Source organism: Tachysurus fulvidraco, chromosome 5 (assembly GCF_022655615.1).
Source record: "Tachysurus fulvidraco isolate hzauxx_2018 chromosome 5, HZAU_PFXX_2.0, whole genome shotgun sequence".
NCBI classification, from domain to species: Eukaryota; Metazoa; Chordata; class Actinopteri; order Siluriformes; family Bagridae; genus Tachysurus; species Tachysurus fulvidraco.
Genome location: NC_062522.1, coordinates 26,601,507 through 26,622,597, shown reverse-complemented (window position 1 = coordinate 26,622,597; position 21,091 = coordinate 26,601,507). Strand labels below are relative to the sequence as shown.

Below are 21,091 nucleotides of genomic sequence, written 5' to 3'. Positions count from 1 at the left end.
ACAATGACCGATACAAAGATTTAGCACATGATAGCAGAAATGCACGAGGGAAATGAGGAGTCAGAACACACGGCACTAACACACACTGACCCTTACACTTTATTAAAGATTTGTCTAGAGCTGACCATGACATAACATCAACACACTGCTCGTTTGGGTCACTGCACACTTTCATTGCTATCTGGATCAAATGTTTGAGAATGTTTATGTCTTAATGCTAAATATAAACCCTGTCTCTATGCAGCTGATGGAACTGTTGCACAGCCTTAAACTGGTCTTTCGTTTCTGAGTTTAACAGGGATGTACCGATCCGATATTTTGGATCGGTATCGGTGGTGCGTGAATGATCCCAATCCGATACCCATGGTCATGGGCGTCGGAACCATTATATGTGGGTAAAACCCACTTTTAAAGACCAATAATATTGGACCCACCCACTTTTACCATCTCTATCCAGCGCATAATGTCTTTATTACTTCTCAGAGCACCACCAAGCGAATCCATTCTGCTTGAGGAATGCCCTGATAAATTAAACTCCATTCCACCTTTTACCTACAGCATTGACCACACTCCTGCTTCCTGAAATCCATGGGCGTCGGAACCATTATATGTGTGTGGGACAGGACACACCCACTTTTTATTTGCTTCCGATGCCCATAACCATGGTGGTTTATTAATGAACAGCAAACATCATAGACTGTTGCTTAAACTTATAAGAAAAATACACTTGTATATTAAATTACATGAATTAAAATAAATATAATACATTTTATGGGAAATATGTTACACAACCGCCTGCGACAGACAGGCAAGTTTCCTTTCCATTTACCTCAGCGTGTTAAACATGTCGCTCATTTGGGTGCAAGGTTTACTGTTTAATACATCTTGCATTGTGTTTCAAGAGTTCTAATATAAGATTCACTCTAAAATATTGCTTTTTCTTTAAAAAATAATGTAATTTAATAATTGCAGTATATATGGTTTAGATTGTTATGCCACTAACTGTTAAAAGTACTGTTTGCTACTGCATTAATAGTTTTTTAAGGTTTCTTGTGTTTTCATTTTACATCCAGTAATAAGGGCATTTTTGTATTTCTTTGCCAGAAACAAATAAATCTTAATAACTAAACGAGTTGTATACATTCTTTAGTTTTAAAGGTAGAAAAGATACTGGCAAACGCTGGTATGGGAATCGGATCGGAAGAGAAAAAGTGGTATCGGTACATCCCTAGAGTTTAAGAATTGATTTTGGTTTAAAAAGTCATAATTTTTTACTGTCAGTTATTGTGCTACTGAGGGCATTGACAGGTGAGGTGAGGGTGACAAGCAGGAGGCAGAACTCACCACTTTGAGGTCTGGTACTGAGCGACTCAGGGTCCATTCCTGGCTGTTCACAAAGGCATCTGCAAAACACACACACACACACACACACACACACACACACACACACACACACAGGTCATTGATGATGCACCGAGATTAAACGTGATCCTACAGTAGAAACAGACAGCACAGCCTCTCACTCCCTCAGCATTGATACTCGGTGTTAATTAGATATTTTGGAAGCCACACCCCAACCCCACCCTAATAACCCCGGTAGTGGCAGTACAAGCAGTTAAGGCTCTGGGTTGTTGATTGAAGGATCAGGGTTCAAGCTCCAGCACTGCCAAGCTGTCACTGTTGGGCCCTTAAGCAAGGCCCTTAACCCTCCCTGTTCCAGGGGCACTGTATTATAGCTTCAACCCCAACCTCCTAAGTTGGGATATGTGAAGAAAAGAATTCCACTGTGCAGTAATGTATATGTGGCAATAATTAAGGCTCTCATGCCCGATGTAAACACAACACCCACAAACAGACAGACAGAGACATGGACAGATGACAAGGAAGCTACTGAAGACAAACCATTTCAGACAATTTGACCTTCATCCTGATTATTTCATTTGCCAGCTACAAGAACCATTTCTTGGAAATGCTTTACATGTTCAACCTCGTTCTTGAGATACTACACTTACAAGAATCTCTGAGACAGACAGGGACGACAGAACTTTTCTCCTACTCAATAATGGAGGTGTTAAAACTGCAGTTTTCATTTTCAATTTGTTGTATTTGTATTGAGTTACTATTAAATGATGTTACTAATCATCTCTAACATTTTTCTCTAATAAGCAAGCCTGAGGTGATGGCGGCAAAGAAAAACTCCCTGAGATGATATGAGGAAGATACCTTGAAAGGAACCAGACTCAGAAGGGAACCTCATCCTTATTTGGGTGACGCTCCAGTAATTTTTGTACATATAATTTCCTTTCTACAATAGTTTATAGTTGAGTGAAATTGTGCAACCAAGATCTCCTGAGGAACTAACAGGTCAGGGTCATTTCTGAGTTCATTACAGACTTAACACTAATTCCTTCCTGCCGAAGTCTTTAAATGTTTACTGATGAAGAGCTGAGCAAAGACGCAACAGCAGTTCAAAAACACTGTGATGGTGTCCAAGAGTTTTTACTGTATCTACAACAATCACACATGGGTCACGTTCTGCACCACCATGTGACGTCAGGATGGATCTTGTAGGTCTGGAACAAAGAAGGGTACTTTTCCGTGTTAGGAAACGCGCTGACACTCGAGTCCACTTCATAATACAGGAAATACATGGCTCGGTACTAAAGGCTTCAACAAATCGATGACAAATCAGTGTTGTGTTTTTCTCTTTGTTACACAAGACATCTTTATTAGTCTGTGAAGAAACTGTTACTATAGAAACAGGAACATTAGTATGAAGCTATGCTGGAATATATTTTATTTAAAAAATAATGATAATAATAAAAAATAAATCCATGTGTCCTGAGCAATCATGTTAAACGATTCAACCATTTTAGCACCATGCACAGAGTTAACCAGTTTTTTTAATGAAGAGTAAATCTTCCATTCTCTGGGTTGTTTGTAGGCTCAATCTCTTCCTCTGGGTTGTTTGTAGGCTCAATCTCTTCTAAAGCCAGAGCAGAATTTGGGAGGGTTGTGAGACCGTGACCTTGCGTCATCTTCCAAAGAGGAGTTCACACAGAAACCTGCAACATTCTTATCTCCATTAAAGCTTGATAAAGACATTTTGTTTGTACAGATGTTCTTAGGTCCTACATCACCTGTCCGAAGGAACAGCCCAAGACCGCCCTATTGTTATGATAAACCACAAAGCAATTCGTCAGTTCGCCTGGAGCCATTTAATGAGGCTCGAGAGGAGACTGAAGCTGTCAGAGAGCACAGCAGATGAAGCCTTGTTGGCTGACTGACGTGTATCTCAGCATCACGGCACAAATTCTAATCTAGCTCTTAAATTAAAGCCCCTATCTGTGCGATTTAACGCTAATGCAACCAATGAATACATCCATGACCGTCTGTCAGACACCTAATCTAATCTAATTATCAGTGGCAGGAGCCTGACAGGCCAAGGTCAAAAGTCTTTTTTTCCTCTGTCAATCTTCTTTCCAATTTCACATGCAATCTATTTCCCAATTGAAAGAAAGTGTAAACAACCATCACCTGAGTCAATAACGTGAGCTCTACGGCATACAGACAAAACATTAACATTCTCATATTCTCCTGTTTCTCAGTTTCGCTCGATGCCAGTCACAGCGTCGAGGAGAATTTTTTTTCAGCTACGTCTGGCAGGATTTGGATATGCGAGACATCCATCTGCATCAAGAATGGCCCAGTTTTACTCAGGAAGCTCACGATAGGAGAGACAGATAATGTAAATAATGTGCACGTTTTTTTCACCACTGCATCGAATTCTGCTCTCGAACGAAGCTGTCATTTCTGCGGATTTATTCACTGTGACATTACAAACACACACTGCTGATGATGAAGACAAAGGTAATGTACGATTCTAATTTGTGTGTGTGACCCGGCAGCAGAGATTATTTAATTATCCATCTGACATCCAGTAAATCATCTGTGTGTGTGTGCGTGCATGTGTGTGTGTACACTGCAAAATGACAGGAGGAAAGGGTCGTTTCTGCAGAAAAATACTTTATACCTGCTACTGCTATTTTCTCCCATTCAAAAGAGCATCTGATGATGAATCCTTACAGATGAATGAATAAAATAAAGGGATCAGGGTCTCTCTCTCTGTCCTAATGAATACACGTGTGTTAGGGATGAGAAGGCTCGAAGGATTATGAAGCACTTATCACAACACTAATGCTGGAATTCAGTGTACGGATGTAGCCAATCAAGTCTTCGGTTACTACGGATACATGTAAAGTGCGTGTATGTGTGTGCGTGTGTGTGTGTTAGAGGGAGAGAGATAGAGGGATAGTTTGGTTATTAAAACAGCCACTTGTCTATTTCTGCTTTCCCATGACCTGCTTAGCCTTGTCACCCGCTCAGTCTGGGATCCGACACGACACACATCACATCACAGCAGCTATGGGCTCGAGCTCAAGTACTCAGTGCTGTGTGTGTGTGTGTGTGTGTGTGTGTGTGTGTGTGTGTGTGTGTGTGTGTGTGTGTGTGTGTGTGTGTGTGTGTGTGTGTGTATTGCGGAAACACACTGATGGAACAACGTGTAGGAGGACAGCCTTGAGCAGATTGAAAGTGGAAACTCGGAAGAAGAAGAAAGGAAAAGCAAGATGATAAACATGGAAAGCTCCAAGACACATGAGATTAACTTCGACAGACAAAGAGATGTCGGTGTCGGATGTAGTGCAGCACAGGGAACAGGTTCCTCGTCACTTGGTTCAGTCGAGCCGCAGGTTTAGCTGTGACAGTGGCATACAGGCGGTGTTGAATGTCTTGACCTTCTGAATGGACTGTGCTTTAGGGCTACACACCTTGTCTTACTCAGGAGTCCCTGAGACTCAGCAGCTCTCTGAGTGTCTTCAGCGTTTAAGCATTTTTCATACGATCTCCCTACAGTATTAACCCCCTCACTCATTCTCTCACAGATGCTGGCTCCTGCCTGAGGGGACCGGATGAAGTAGGTCACACACACACACACACACACACACACACACACACACACACACACACACACACACACACAAATGTGCTTGCCATCAGCAGTTGCTGCAGTGATGGAGACAGCTTGCATGTGAGCATGTTGCGTAGTCCATTAGAGATGTAATTCAGATTTATGAGGCAGAATCAATGCCCAAAAACCAGAAAAGCTAAAGGAAGCCACAATTAGCAACATGGCTAAAAAGTGCATGCTTAGGATGGGGCTGCTCTCAGGAAGAAAGTGCAAACCTACTTCAGATAGCCGATATTCACCTATAGTGGTGTTTTCCTGCTTTACAATCACCAGGTTAACTTTAACCTTTCTTACTTGGAGTGGGGTCTGTGTCAGTTTTGCTTTTCTCAGGGTCTTGGTGGATCTGGATCAGGAGTATAGCTTGGATGGTGCACCAGTCTACACACACACACACACACACACACACACACACACACACACACACACACACACACACACACACACACACACACCTTTACCTTCAGCATAGAAAAGCTAAAGGATGTAAAGGATAAACCCATGTACATGCACGTTTAAGCTGTTAAACTCTTCATTTCCATCACTCCTTACTGACTCTCCTCTATCTAATACCATGGCCATTTTTGCACACTGGTGACATTTTTATTGAAGTATTTTATTCAGTTTAATTACTCATAAATGTAAAACTCCTGCAGGTACATAAGAGTGAGGAGTTACAAGCTTTCCTGTCTAATTTGATGTGCTTGTGTGTAGGGCTGGGCGATAAAACGATAACGATATGTATCACGATAAACACGTGATCGATATCAATAAAAATGTGTTCGATAAAACGTTCGCTATTTTTATTCTTTTTTTTTTTTCAGAAAAAAAAAGGAAATGTGATTTTTATTACCGTTCTTTTAAAGGTAGGGTCTCTGATGTTTGAGAAATGCTTCAGAAAATGAGTCAGAACAAAAAAATTAAACAAAAATCAAAACAAACGTGTAGCCAATGAGCAGAAAGGGCGGGGCTTGTCAATAGGAAACTCAGGAAACTTTAATCTGTGAATATGCGGCCAAATGAGCCGCAGCGAGCGAGGAAATTGTAAATAAAAGAGGAAAAGTCAGCTCGCCAGTATGGAGGTTTTTTGGCTATTATAAGTCTGACCGTAGTCACACCAATGTTGTCTGCAAATTATGCAATCGCACTAAAATTTGCACTAAATTCTCAGGTTTATGTTTATATTTAACACTTTGCACTATTTTATTACACTTTATTTAGCATTTCTTACATTTTCTTTCATTTTGCACCTTAAATGTTAAGAGATAATTGTTAAGTGTTTAGACTTATGTTTACATTTTATTTATTTGAGTTTTCCTGTTGTTGACATTTCTGTCTTAATAACTGAAGGGATTATGATCAGAGGAAGGTTAAGTGTAAAATAAAAATGTTTAAATGTAATATATTTTTCTCCTGGTCCTTATTTTAAATGGGTCATAAAAAATATCAATAATTATCGATATTGACCGATATGAAACACTGATATCGTGATACAGTTTTCAGCCATATCGCCCAGCCCTTGTGTGTAAGCAGCTAAAGGACCACCGGAGTCTTCACACACTGCAGCACACTTTTCTTTCACATCTTCACCCTCCCTGCATCCCCACTGCTCAGATTTCTAAACCCTCATTCAATCTCGCTCTCTGAAGACACAGAGAACCGACTGCTTCATCTCCAGCGCTGCATTTCCCTAAATAGCATCACCAAGCCCTGGTTCCCAGTGCGGTTTTGCCTGCATCCAATAAACAAAACTCCAAACAAGACCATCTCAATCACAAAGACTTCACTGCACCACAAAAGTCAAAAAGGGGAAAGCATGTCGGACCACACAGACACACACACACACACAATTACTCTCCCATTCTCTGCCACACTCCCACTGACTGCGAGCATGTGCAGATGAAGAGCCATGCTTTTGTACATGTTCAGCGGTTCAATGGCCAGAGCCACTGAGCAAATGGAAAGAATGCAGCCGGTCGTCCCTGGTGGACCGACAACACACAGGCCTGCATTGTTGCCTCACTGCTGCGTCTCTCTCTGGGGCATGTAATGGCCGTGCGTTTGCTGTTGGTTTTCTCCCTGGATACCACTCGGCTACAGGATGTTGCTCCAGCTGTTTCCTGTTTTTGGAGGATGGGAGACCTGGTTTTTTTCCCCAGTTCTCCCAGTCTTCCCATCCCAAGACGAAAATATTATATGCAGCAATATTTCATTTACAGATTAGAAAACATGCTGAACATTTGATCCCAGTTTAGAAATCCTCATCACGTTTGCATTGCCTGGTTTCTCTCTGAAACATGAGACGTGGCTAATCGTCCCTTCTAGTGCGCAGTGCGTTTGGTATCTGTTTACTCACAATCGCTTTACAGTTTGAAGCGCTTGAAGTGGGAACGTCATGATACATAATCAAACTGATCGCTGGTGCATGTGGCAGCCATGTGTCTGGGGCTTTCTGTGGTCGATGTGACAGCACACACATTGACTGGTGCCAGTGTGAATCTGCTCACAGCCACAGGATCAATGTCACTGTCAGAGAATCAAGTGCCCTCTCTCCCTCTCACTATCACACACACACACACACACACACACACACACACACACACACACACACAGACAATCTCCTTTACATTAGTCAGGTCAGGCTGCGGATGTAAAGATACAAGGTGCCCAGGGATAACGTGTTTAAATTCAGCTGTGTTTTGGCCTGAGGCTCATAGAACATGCATTAACCAACAAGTGCAAGGCTTTAAATCTGGACTAAATAGTGGATAAATGTTATTATGCTGCTGCACAAATAGGATAAAACCTTTAACACTTGAAAAACATTGCTCCTGGTGGCACATGTTGGTTTATTGCTTATGAATGCAGAAAATGGCAGACACTGAGAGTTTGACGTTTACACTGATGAGGACGGAGGCGACGTCAGTCAGGATACAATTATTATTTAGCATGGAAGTTGTCTAGTGGGGTCTAACACTCATGTATCATACACAATAAAGTGAGCCAGCTTAGATAGCTGATCTGTAACACACCCTTTTCTAAACTAGTTATGATCCAACTCATGGTAACAGCTTCCAGCATCGACTACACAGCAGAACGACTAATGAGTTGAAGTGGGTGTAAAGATTTGAGCCTCTAATCTTGTTCCAGATTTCAGTGTGATATAGACACACACACACACACACACACACACACACATACACACACACACACAGAGAGATGCAGCCTCCACACTGTACAACTTAAGATACACTCCATTTCTGGAAGACTCAAATCTTGTAAACATTACTCTTGCCCCTGTTTCTGTGCTGCATCAGCTCACAAGTTAATTAGTGGGTTTGATAAAACTGGCAAATTGTGCGGCACTCCAGAAATTGAGCTGTTAACAAAAAAAAAAGATACTCACAAATGGCATGGTAAAGGAGCATGGTAAAGGACAGACATTATTGTACTGCTGAGTTTATGCAATGCTGATAAGTGTGCTGAACAGAACATATCTGCTCTTCCTCAAACAAGTCCCAGACAGGGACAAACGGAAACACGCGAGAGAAAACCATCTGCAGAATGCATGTATTTTAAGCGCTAGTAAGTTATAGCCAGTACACAGTGCATAAGGAATAAGTGGGTAAGAGTGGAAGTTGACTGGTGGCACCATGGCGACCGGCCAAACAGCAGAAGTAACAAAAAAACAGACTGCCAGTCTCTCTCTCTCTCTCACACACACACATTCTCATCCACATTATGCAATGTGTTTAATATTTAATAATAGATAATAGTTCAGATAATGTCTGCGTGTGCACTCTGAAGGGAAAAGGAAAATAATGGGGAACCTGGAGTAGTGTTTGAGATTTTGAATGTGAACACGTGTCTGTGGACATTCAGAAACCTGCAGCAACTGAAGAGAAAAACGATCTCAAGCTCTAAAATCGATCTCAAGCTCTAAAATCCTTCACGCAATAACTTCTGAAACAGGAAGCAACAACATCAGCATTCTTTAATTAAAGTTTTTCACTGCTTGATGTGATGGCTGACAGTGTATGAGATGCACCAGGCCATGCAGAATCACCAAACATCTCCAAATAAAGTGTCACACAAGCACAAACTCATCCGACACAAAATAACAACCAACACAAACTCTGGGCTGTTTTCTCCTAAGTGAAGGCAGGTAAATGGAAGATGCTCTGAAGATCTGCACAGACAGGAATCATCATCAAATCTGATTATAAAGTAAAAAAAATATATACTGTTGGTATGTTTTGTTTCCACCAGATATAAGAACATACTGGTGTCCCTAGGGTTAATGGAGAGATACAAAAATATTATTTTGTATCTTAAGGTCTTTAATTGAATCCTTATATCTTGTCTGTCTCTTGTAATTGTACTGTAATAGTTACAATGATAAAAAGCGCAGGTTTTAAGATTGGACATCAGATTGGAGTCGTCTGTGAAGGCCGTTAAACAGCACAAGCGATAAAGAGGTTTTTTTACTTCCTCTAAGGCCGATCCGGTCAGCTCCTTTCTACGTCTTCAGCTATTCCACTAAAAAAAAACCTGCAGCAAAGTGGGGATGATGTTGAGTGTGTTTGTCTTCAGCTATTCCACTAAAAAAACCTGCAGCAAAGTGGGGATGAAGAAACAGAGCGGGAGAGAAAGAGATAAAGCTGACACCGTCTCTGTAGTCATCACTGGTTATCCATCATATTCATCGTTTCTCCCTCTGTTCCCTGCTGTTATATATGTAAAGTCATCAGCATCATCAGCGCCGCCAGTCGAACAAACACACTCAACATCAGCAACATCAACGGTCACGTGTCGCACCTCCAAATTGTGCGCCCGACTCACTAACACGGCGGAATCCAGCTCTAAATAGGACATGCAGCTCGGACACATGCAAGTCACAACTCTGTACAGACTTTGGAATGAGGGATATAACCATATAATTAAAATGTGACAACTGGCATTTTATATTCCTGTAAAGCTGCTTTCAGCTAATGTCTAATGTTAAAAGTGCTGTACAAATAAAAGTAAACTGAAATGAAACTGAACTGAATGATGCACTAACGTGCCCCTACGTTTCTCCTGGATTTGTCTAGGTAATATACGCAAGGCTGAGAGATGCAGGAAGCATCTCACATACCTGTGGGCTTAGTGCTGTTTATGGGAGTGTGGGATATCTGCTCTCGGAGGCATCCTTCTATGTTTACATGTCTGACTTAGAAGGCTGGAGCTACAAAGTACCTTATTACACTCTCATATTTCAATAAAACCAAATGTACACAAACCCACGCACACATTCCCTCGCTCGGGAGACAGTTTACACACCACCACTAATAAAGCAGCAGCGTGTAGGGAGGACGCATGAAGTGTTCAAGCTACAGGTTGATGTCTCACTCCCAGTCCAAACTTCGCTCTTCCTGAACATCTTAGGATTAAGAGTCAGAATGTTCAGCTCACACCACATCAGAGCTCTCAGAGTTCAGAGTCTTTTTTTAGCTTGTTCCTTTCAGACCTTACGTCTCCAAAGTGATAGACAGTCCACAAAGAAATGCAGAACAATCTGATGAGCATCGTTCGTTCAAACTTCAGCTCGGACTCCTGCAGCATACATGTTTGTGTGGTTTGTACAACTGTATAATAAACTGCTAACAAATTTCACGAGAGCACAGTTGCACACTCGCCTCATAAAACTCCCTGAAGCACTAAAGCAAAAAAGTGTCCATTAAAAAAAATTCTCTCGGGACACAGGCTGGTGTTAGACTGATTCTTGTCTATCTGAGCTCAGCTCCTGATTATAGTCAAGCAGAAACTTGGACAGAAAGTACAAGAGAAGCAGCAGCCTCAAGCCTCTATGCTGAGAATTGTTGGATTTATCTGATTTACAAGCTTATGTGCTGAAAGGCATCTTAGACATTGATGGATCGTTTGATATTACACCGTTAGTATATTACTTTGGAATGATGATATAAAAGGCACACTCGGAGGGAAAAAGACACACTAACGAAGCAAACCAAACATAGATAGATAGAGACAGGAAGAGATAGACAGATAGATAGAGCAAGAGTGAAAAAGGGACAGACAGACAGATATTCCAGTGGGAAATTCACAATAAGGTGGAACCCTGGCACTACACACAACGCCTCATGTTAAACACGCTTGTTTATTAGTACACAACGAAGTGTTCGGGGTCAGACTCTGTGAGCATAAATATTCAACCCTGAAAAGTCTCAGGTTAAATAATCATAATAATCATACATAATTCAGTATTAATATGATCAATAACAACATCTAGTACAACATGCAGAGTCATATAACCTGATGATAAAAACGAGTAATCCTAATTATGAGAACAAACACTGCATGAACAGTGTTAAAGGTGTTTGTAAATAAGGATCAGAAATACGTCATTATCTAGACCTTGAGAGTAAAACGACTAGACGGAAGGCAGTACTGAAAAACATGGATATGGAAGTTAACTTAATGGGATCTGGGAGCATTAGGGGAAAAAGTGAGACAAAAGTTGAACACTTTTGGGTTGAACTTGTGAAATCCAGGTAATGCTCAATAACTGGCTAATATCCCTACGGTGAAGCATGGTGGTGGCGCCATGCGTGCTTTGGTTATTTCAATTATGGAATTGTTTATTAGAAATTTGTTAAAAGTGACTCATCAGGATCAAACAGGGGTCTGGTAACAGTTTTCAGTTTGACCGGAAACTTCACGTTAAGAAAAATGAGCACACTTACGATTACTTCTGTGTGCCTAAATCACACCAATAATTTCGATAGGAAGAAAAAAATTCGAGTAACTTCCTCTGAACTTGGCCCGAATAAATGCATTTTGGAGGATTCAAACCATCTTTATTTACAACAAACTTTAACACAAACACTACCAAGTTGGGTTTTGCTTAAGTGTATCCTGTCAATTTATATTTGTCCTTCGATGCTTGATATGAGTTACGAAGTGCTGACAAAACAAGAAAGAGTTTTTTTTTCCCCTCCTTACTTGACATCATGAACATGCTGAGATGGGAAAAAATATCATTGCAAGATGCAAATTAGCACTTTCAAGGCCCCATGAACACAGCAGTAATAATAATATAGAATCTACAAACACAAACGTGATGTTTCTCAACATAATGCTGCTATTCTGTCTGGCAGAAAAACAGTGAGCACAGCTGAAGCACAGAACACGAGAGACATCACTCTGTCCTGTAAGTAAACAAGCACAAGAAGGAGGGCTGAATAAACGTTCACTTTTAACCCTGCTGAGCACCTTATTAATCTACTAATAAAAAAACAGTGGCACGTGGTCAGCAAACAATGAGCGCTACACACACACGTTTAACCACACACCTCAACAATACCAGGAAAAGAGCTGCAAAGAAAAAACAACACACACACAGGGTAAAGTGGCTTGTCGTGGTGCTGACACAGATGATGGTGATAACAGGTATTTATTATTATCACAGCACGACGTGCACAGAGGGCCGCAAAGAGTCTGAAGAGCCAATCCAATCAAGTGCTAGCAAAGATGTTAACGCTGCATCAGATAACGTTAAAGCCACTAAAGCAGTACTTCTACAGCAGAATTCATCACTGGCCTCTGTTGTTGTTTTTTAACATTGAAAACTCGTATGTTGTGGTGTGAAGTGATTAAAACAGCATTCGTAATTACTGAATAAATCCAATTACTTGTATTAGAATTAAACAGTCTACAAAATCCCAGGTGTGTGTGTGTGGGTGTGGATTAAAACACTTTGAAGCTTTTGTTACAGTGCAGTATTTTTCCGTATTAACAGCACTGCCCACAGTATTTTTTTATTCCTCTTATACTGCAGCCTTTATCAGCTGTTATCATTTCTTAATGAACATGTCTGTTTAATTTAACATGTCTGTTTCGTTACTTTTAATGGTGATTTTAATGGTTATCTGTAAAGAAAAGCTACATCCTGTTAAATGTTATATAGCCTATTTCCCTGTCTATTGTCTTATTATAAGAAAACGACTACACGGCTTGTCTTGTTCTAGAGAAACCCAAAGGTGTAAAATCATCTGCAAGCTCTTTACACAAAGCTTCACCATATCGAATCTAGCTGGAACTAGTGGAAAACAAACCAATCTTTAGCTACAGGACTTATGTCCACAAATTGCATTGTCCTTTACATTCATTACACTTTATACGTGATGTTAACTCGCCAAAAGTGTACACACACAGCTAAGTGACATCACTGGACCAACTCTTAAGGCAATGTATCAGTTTGTTTCAAAGCCACATGACTCTCTAAGTAATAATTATGAAAAGGACAATGGCGACTGGGGAGCTGAGCATGACCCTCATTAACATTCTCATGGCAGGAAGCTAAAAGGCTGTTAAAGGCTGGGCAGAAGTCCAGACGCCAATCTCCCTCACTATATGCCACTTAGCGCCAGACTAATATCCCAGCGAGAAGAGAGACATCACACCCCAGGCTTCCACATGCCACAGATAAGCGCTCTGCATTAGACAGAAAGGAGAGAGAACAGCACAATAGTGGAGAGAACTCATATTTGGACTATTCCTTGAAATTGTGAAAGAAAGAAAAAAGAACCAGAACATAAGGTACTGAGAGTGGAATTAGTTTCCTTAACGAGTCTCTCTTTCTCTCTCTTTCTCTCTCTCTCTCGCTCTCTCTCTCCATTTTCTGTTCTATTCCTGGATGACACTGAGGAGTGTGTGATGAGAGGTTCAGAGCACTTCTGCAATAAGCTTCAATAACAATCTGACTTGTTCTATCACAGCACGTCAATGCCACTGCTATAAATCATTGCAGTTAGCGTCGCATGCACACGTCGCCACCTTCATGCATCAGCATCAAGGACAAGAGCAGAAACCCTGAAAACAACAATCAGAAAACCATAGAAATAATTCCAACATTTTGAGGAGGATAAAAGGTAAAGCATTTTCAGACCAAAGTCTTTTAGCACTGTGAGTCTGATACATTAATTAAAGACACTGAAGTGTGAGAGCTGGAATAAGGGAACAGTGTTGGTGTGAATGGGTCAAGCTGCTCGTGTTGTCCACCAATTCTAATTCTTTTATTATTCGTTATTTCTTTTATTATTCCTTATGTTTACCTTCTGCTCTATGTTTATGTTCTGTAAAGCTGCTTTGAGACAATGTCTATTGTAAAAAGTGCTATACAAATAAACTTGAATTGAATTGAATTGTCCATGTGGTGCTCCCTTTTGTCTATTTATTCATGATGGTTTTTATGGTGTTCCGTGATACCTCTAAGGTTCTGGAAATGCTTTTTCGTGAGAAATCGTTCATGCTTTGTAAGCTCTTCAAGGATCATGGCTTCACAACGAACGAAACCAAGATGATGTGGAGAAAATCCTCCAGAAGCAGCTGGTCTTTATCTGGGTTTAATCAGACTCATTTTATCATGACAGCTGTATGATAATTACTTTTGAACATGGGATTAAATCTGACTGGTTCATTCTGATCACAGCCACATACTCACTTAGACAGGGGTGTGTAGACTTATAACACAAGCAGGTTAGTGTAACTGTTTTGTGTTCCCTAAAATACTTCAACAGGGGTGTGTAGACTTTCTATGAACTTTATATACAGAAAAAATAATTGCTATTATTATTACGCAGAACGATATTTTATAACAGAAACACTTTAGAATTGTAAGAGATTGTACCAACTCCGGTTGGTTTCCGCTTCATGAGGATTTTAGACAGTTAAAAGAGGAGATGGCAAGTAAATGAGGACAACAACCTCCTAATCGATACACAACTGTCAGGATGTATATGACTGTAGAAAGGACATTATTCATAATAACACACTGGGTGTTTATAACAATTTATTATCAGCCTCCAGTGTCACCCAACTGAGGATGGGTTCCCTTTGGTATCTGGTTCCTCTCAAGGTTTCTTCCATCTAAGGGAGTTTTTCCTTGCCACAGTTACCTCCATCTACCTCAGACTTGTTCATTGGGGATAAATACAAACACATTTAAATATAAGCCTAATAATAATCTCAAACTTTTTGTTTTATATTTATGATCTGTAAAGCTGCTCTGAGACAATGTCCAACATTAAAAGCACTAAACAAATAACTCTGAATTGAATTGAATTAAATAAACTCTCTGACATAAATTCTCTAACATCATGCAAGAGCCAAAACACTTGGATGGTCATTTGCTGTTAGATTCTGGTGTTGTTCTGTGAGTTATTACAGTTCTGTGTATATTACAGTTGTAACATGTTTATAACACTAACAGATTACACAAGAAAAGGGTTGCAGGGCAGTATGTGTATTTGCTCCAGGAAATGGAGGTTGGTGTAGTATGATTTAGGTGCATTCCAGAGGGAGGCGGGGTTACGAATCTGGGTGGCTGGACACAAAAGTGATGAGAAAGACTAAATTAAGGAATTTGAGCAATTAAATAAAAAAGATGGCTATAGAGTAGATGAAAAGAACAGGAAACCTGAGCTTGAGAAACTAATGTAGAACAAAATGATGGAGGTTGTAGAGAGATAAAGCAGTGTTCATTTGACTTATTGAGCATCAACACTCATGGTAGAACATGACAGGGACAGGGAGTCGTACAAAACGTCATTTATACAAATTTAGTTAGCCTTTGTGTAACGACTCCCAGAGTGTTTTGCTTCAACAGACAAGAAAAACACAAACACACCTCCCACCGTGTGGGTGAGGGGTCCAACCTTGAGGGCTGCACATTCAAGCGACCTGAAGCAGGAGGTGTGTGTGTGTGTATGTGTGTGTGTGTGTGTGTGTGTGTGTGTGTGTGTGTGTGTGTGTGTGTGTGTGTGTGTGTGTGTGTCTAATGGTGAATTAACGAGAGACTGGGTATGACAAATTGGCCCGGCCTTTACCGAACCCTCATCAGTCAGCCTGGCACCCCGCACTCATTTATTCACCCCCCTTTCTATGCTTCTGCTGTTCATTTGTCTGCTTGCTGTCAGAGCACAAACTAAGCCGTTGTACATCTGCACTTATGCTGGGCCACACGTCCTAATGTCTTATCTCCAACGAGCAAATACACAGATCCACACACAAATCAAAAGACCAGTGTGTGAACAGATAAAGCTAACACACTGTAGCTTAACGCAAAGCTCAACAATAGCCTCCATCGGGGTAATTAAGGCTGGATCCATCAACTGTATGGGATTATGGCGGGACGCTGACATGCGCACGAGTGCTGCTTTTAATTGATACGGAGCATCAACACCTTGGGGGAAGGAACCATAATGGAGTCAGATATATTTCTCTGAAAACCTGTCAGGCTGGTTCTAAGAAACCACTATCACACGAGTGCGCACACACACACACACGCGCACACACGCGCGCACACACACACACACACACACACACACGCATACACGCACACACATGCGCACACACACGCGCACACACACGCATACACGCACACACATGCGCACACACACGCGCACACACACAGACAGACAGACACATGCACACACGTGCGCACACAAACATGCTCACACACCAAACCACAGCCAGAGAAATGCTAGGGGACTTTGTAAAGCCAGTGCTGATGCATGTGGAATGAGAAATGAAAAACAGGCGCTTAGAAAAACAATTTTCTTTTGTTTTGTTTTTTAAGAAAAAAGTGGGATACAAGACAATGTAATTTGTGTTCTAAATTAAGTTTTATGCACATCATTAAAGATGTAAATTTATTCATTTAAGAGACCTTATTTTTCTGACACGAGTGGCCATGAATATGTATATTAGCTTAATATCCACCTCACAGGAAAGCAGAGGCAGGCTTGAACCCTGTCTCCAGAAGCCACACTTATGGCACATGCCCCGGCCCGTGACGGCTCTTGGAATGGATCCCTACGCTGGGCCGATAGCAGTCATTAGTTTGCCGCCTGCAGCTGAGCTAGCCTATTGTCCTTGACAGAAATACAGAAGCCGGGGCCAAGAAGAGCCTCAGGAGTCAGCCACCAACCACACCGAGACTAGGGGGAATGGAGAAAAACTGGAGGAGGAGGGGGGGGAGATCAGGAAGCTTTTCCCTGATGTAGGCCGTGACTAGGAAGGAAGCTTCCCCTCTATAGTCTATCCACACTATTCCTCCATGTGTCAGTGCTATCAGCGATGAACGAGACAGAGATCAAATTTAAACAAACATCAGACATACCATACTGAGCTTATCACCTCCTCGTTCTCCCGAAACTCACCAGGAAGCCACAGTAGCCTTAATGCCCCAGAGCTGACCAAGATCAATCAGCCTGCAAGCCTGACATGCCTGAGTGCACATTGTCTGCAACCAAGACCCTGGTGTGGCACAGGATCTCTTTCATTCTCCTATGATGCTGCTGGGGGTCCAGATTTGCACAAACCTGCCTGTAACTGACGCTACGATGTCCAAATTCCAAAAAAATCTACCTCATACTGCAGGGCACGGTTTAGGCTGATGATGCAGTCTCTTCCAGAAGCTCTGGCATGTGTTGCTCAAATGAGACTTTACCAAAAGCAAGGCCTAACAGAAAACAAGAGAACTTTGAGGTTCGAGCATCACAAAAATTTCAACAAACTGGAACAATCGCTGTGACGAAGGTAAAAGGGACATTATTTCAGTGTCCAAACAAGAAGGACATGATCAAGCAGATTATTATTGGCTGCCAATAATGCAAGTATTATGGCATGTGTATGCCACATGGCATTAGTTAAAACTAACTGCATTAATTTATAGATTTCTTAACACAGCTTCATGTGAATTAATCCACAATGGTGCCTTATTCACTGAGTCTGGATCAACCAATCAGATGGTGAGAGCACTTTAGTGCCCAACCACAGAAAAAGTGTCAACAACCAATCAGATTAAAGTTACTACTTTACACTGCCAAAGATGCAAAATAGCATGACATGTACTGAACGTACTGTAATGTGTACACATACACACACACACACACGTCCACACACAACGCATACATTAAAACCTACATTTCACAAAAATAGTTCTAGATAGATTGGGATTACTCAAACATTCTGCTGGAGTGAGCGTGAAGTCCAATTGATAGCATAAGGAATGACCATCATATATATTTTCTGACAGCTCCATAAAGGCATTAAAGACCATGCCTATGATTGTCGAAGGCCTGGTAAAGTCCGAGCTCTCTCTCCGGAGCTAAAGCGGTTTTGGTTGCTCTGCTCCCGCTGCTGAAAATGTTCTAATCAGCAAACAAAGTTCAGTAAAGTAGAGTAAAGGGAGAGAGAGAGAAGGAGTGGAAATAAAAATGCTCAGTTGAGAGGAAATGTGCATACCAGCATGGCTGTTAGACCAGAGAGAATAAGCACACCCTGACCACCTGTCCAAGCGAAAACGCTTAGCTCAACCTGACAGCAAGACAAAGGATATGACCTCTATGTAAGGTGACCAAAACACATTACAGGATGACAAAGATGACACCCTCCTACACACAGTATGCATGCAGACACCAGCTGGGTCAAATTCCGATCTGCTACAGCAGAGAGTACAGAGACCTTAAACATCCAATCACGCAGCAGCTCCACAAAGTAGCTCCCATCCGAGTCCTGTGAGCGGATGACTTATGAGTTAAGGGGAAGCTCTGAGCCCTCTTGGGTTTTGGAGCTATTTCAAGGCCCACTTCTGCTTCCCACAGACAAGGCATGTCTAACAAACACATTTTCCACTCTGTGTAAGATGATTAAGCGCCTGCTCCATCTGCATACCTGAGTACAAACAGGCCATGGTGCCATGTGGAATGCCATGCAGAGCATGTGAGCAAGAGCGTGCACCATTAAGAGGCTGGGATTGGGCTTTGGCTTCTTTTTCTCATCACTGTTACACCGTCGGCAGCCTGGCCAGGTGACACTTGCAGCCAAGCTGATGAGTGGCAGCTGATTTCGCAGCTCTGTCACTCACACGGACACACATTCCTGCACATCACCAGTACAAGGCGGTCTCTGTCTCCTAAAATGTATCCGTTGCTTACTGTAAGGATATGTGCAGCACGCTTGCCATATATAAGATGCCCTGGTACAGCTTCCGGCAATAAAACTGGCACTGAGCACACAGCTGCAGCTGTATGATGTGAGAAGCCATGAAAGCCTGGAGTTTAGAGTTTACTAAGGGCAAGTATAAGGAATGGCAAACCCAAAATGTCTGAGGTCTCATCTATTGATTCTAAGTGTGTAAGTCCAAGCTTGTGATGTGTGTATTACATGTGACCTGTGACCTGCTTTAACTGAAGCGGTGTGTAACGCGCTGCTGCTAAGCACAGTGTGTTGAACAGTGAACTTTTTTCCTTTTCTTCTCTACATCTGTGGCCCACTTGACACTGGCACACCCAACATTCCCAAACAGAATATCCCAGACGAACCCTGCGCTTTACTTTTTCCACCCTAGACTACGATAACCAAGCCGATCTTTGGAAAACAGTGCAAAAAAAAAAACGACTCTCAATCCTCCTTCCATCACGTCAGGCCTGAGGACATGTAGAGTCAAAAAGCCACTTAGCCAAACAGTCATGCAAATCAGCAACTGAAAACAGCTCTTAGTGTATGAGCTGATTTTGTAACAGCCATGTTGACCTTTTAAATCATCCAGCAGGTGGAAAGCTACAGCGTGGTTTCTATTCCCAAACTCATGACCTCGCGTGAATCGGTTCCTTCTTCTGATGATCCGAGCAGTTTACAGGTTGAGGATTAAGCTTAAAGCCAGGAGAACTTAATCGGAGGCAGATAGCAGAGGTTTGTCACATGTTCGGTTTTTCTTTGCTTGTGATGATTGCCATTAAAAATAAAATAAAAAAAAAACCTAATCCAACATTTAATTGATCACATAATGGTGGCGAGTCAGAACCCAGCGACACGGCTGAGGAACCAATCACTGGCTGAAAATTATAAAGTTTTCTACTGCTGTCACAACAGATTTTGCTCATCGGTTCACGTATATAAATTTGAGACTTTTTACATCAGATCTGAATTTTAAGAAAACATCATCGTGGTGCGCATTTTTCTTTTGCACAAGAGCCGCCATTTTCAAACCTCGATTGTTTACAACTAATAGGTTCGTAACAAGGTCAAGGTTCATGTTTGAAAAGGGAATTTAACAAGCTATTTATTTAACAGCAAATGTACCGCTTACAAAATAAACTAAACAAAGAGTAAAATGTAAATGTGCATGGCAGCATTGGAACACTGTGCAGGAACATTATTATAGCCTCAGCGTGGAGACATGGATGTGTTTAAAACCCTGCAGATTCAACACCAGTCATACAAAAACTCACACATAGTTTACATGTTTCACGGATTTTAAACTGGAGCTATACCACTGTGAGGGGACTAAAATATGCATGAAACCAGAATTGCCTGAATCTCTGCCCCAACCCCCTCCTGCTGCCTAGCATCTGGCTCTCCCCTGAGCATGCACAGCAGTCCTGATCCAACCAGTCTCTCTCTCCAACACACACATTCATCCACTGACCTTAATACCAGCATGGAAGAAAGAGAACAGCACGCATGACCTAAACAGCCCTACAGCTTCCAGAGCGCAGGCCTTCTTCCTCAAACATTCAAGCCCCCCGCCCCCCAGTCATTTCAGTATAAAAAGTATGTAGAAGAGAGGGTGGGTTACAGAGTAACGCAGAGCAAAGACTACCCGGATCAGGGACGAATGGTAATCCATAGGGACCTTCCTGATCCCTGTAGTGACAAGCCTGCTACTTAATTAACCGCAAGCTGAATGACTGATAAGCCAAGAAGCAAGAAACGCGATCCCGAAGAGCGCGAATAAAAAAAGATTTTCAGCATCCACAAGCTAGACGTCCTGCTCATTAGAGCAAAAATCTCATGAAGATACGTTTACAATGTATAGGTTTTGCAGATTTCTTAAATGTTGTTATTATTAGACATCTATACAAAGAAATGTTGACAAAAGTGAAGACAATGCAGCGTCTACACACACACACGGTTCTCCCACTCGTTCACAGCTACAACACGTCTCATGGATACAGACACGTTCGCATACTGTTCTTTTTCACACGTGCTGCATTCTCA

At 41.6% G+C, this 21,091-nt stretch overlaps 1 protein-coding gene across 6 annotated transcripts in view; it reads right to left on the bottom strand.

Moving 5' to 3' along the window:
- agap1 (ArfGAP with GTPase domain, ankyrin repeat and PH domain 1) overlaps nt 1-21,091 on the bottom strand; it is a 131,443-nt gene that overhangs the window by 68,876 nt on the left and 41,476 nt on the right. For all 6 annotated transcript variants that reach the window (XM_027133356.2, XM_027133357.2, XM_027133355.2 and 3 more), the window contains one exon: nt 1,345-1,403. In XM_027133356.2, the coding sequence (XP_026989157.2) occupies nt 1,345-1,403 (59 nt within the window). The remainder of the gene's footprint in view (nt 1-1,344; nt 1,404-21,091) is intronic.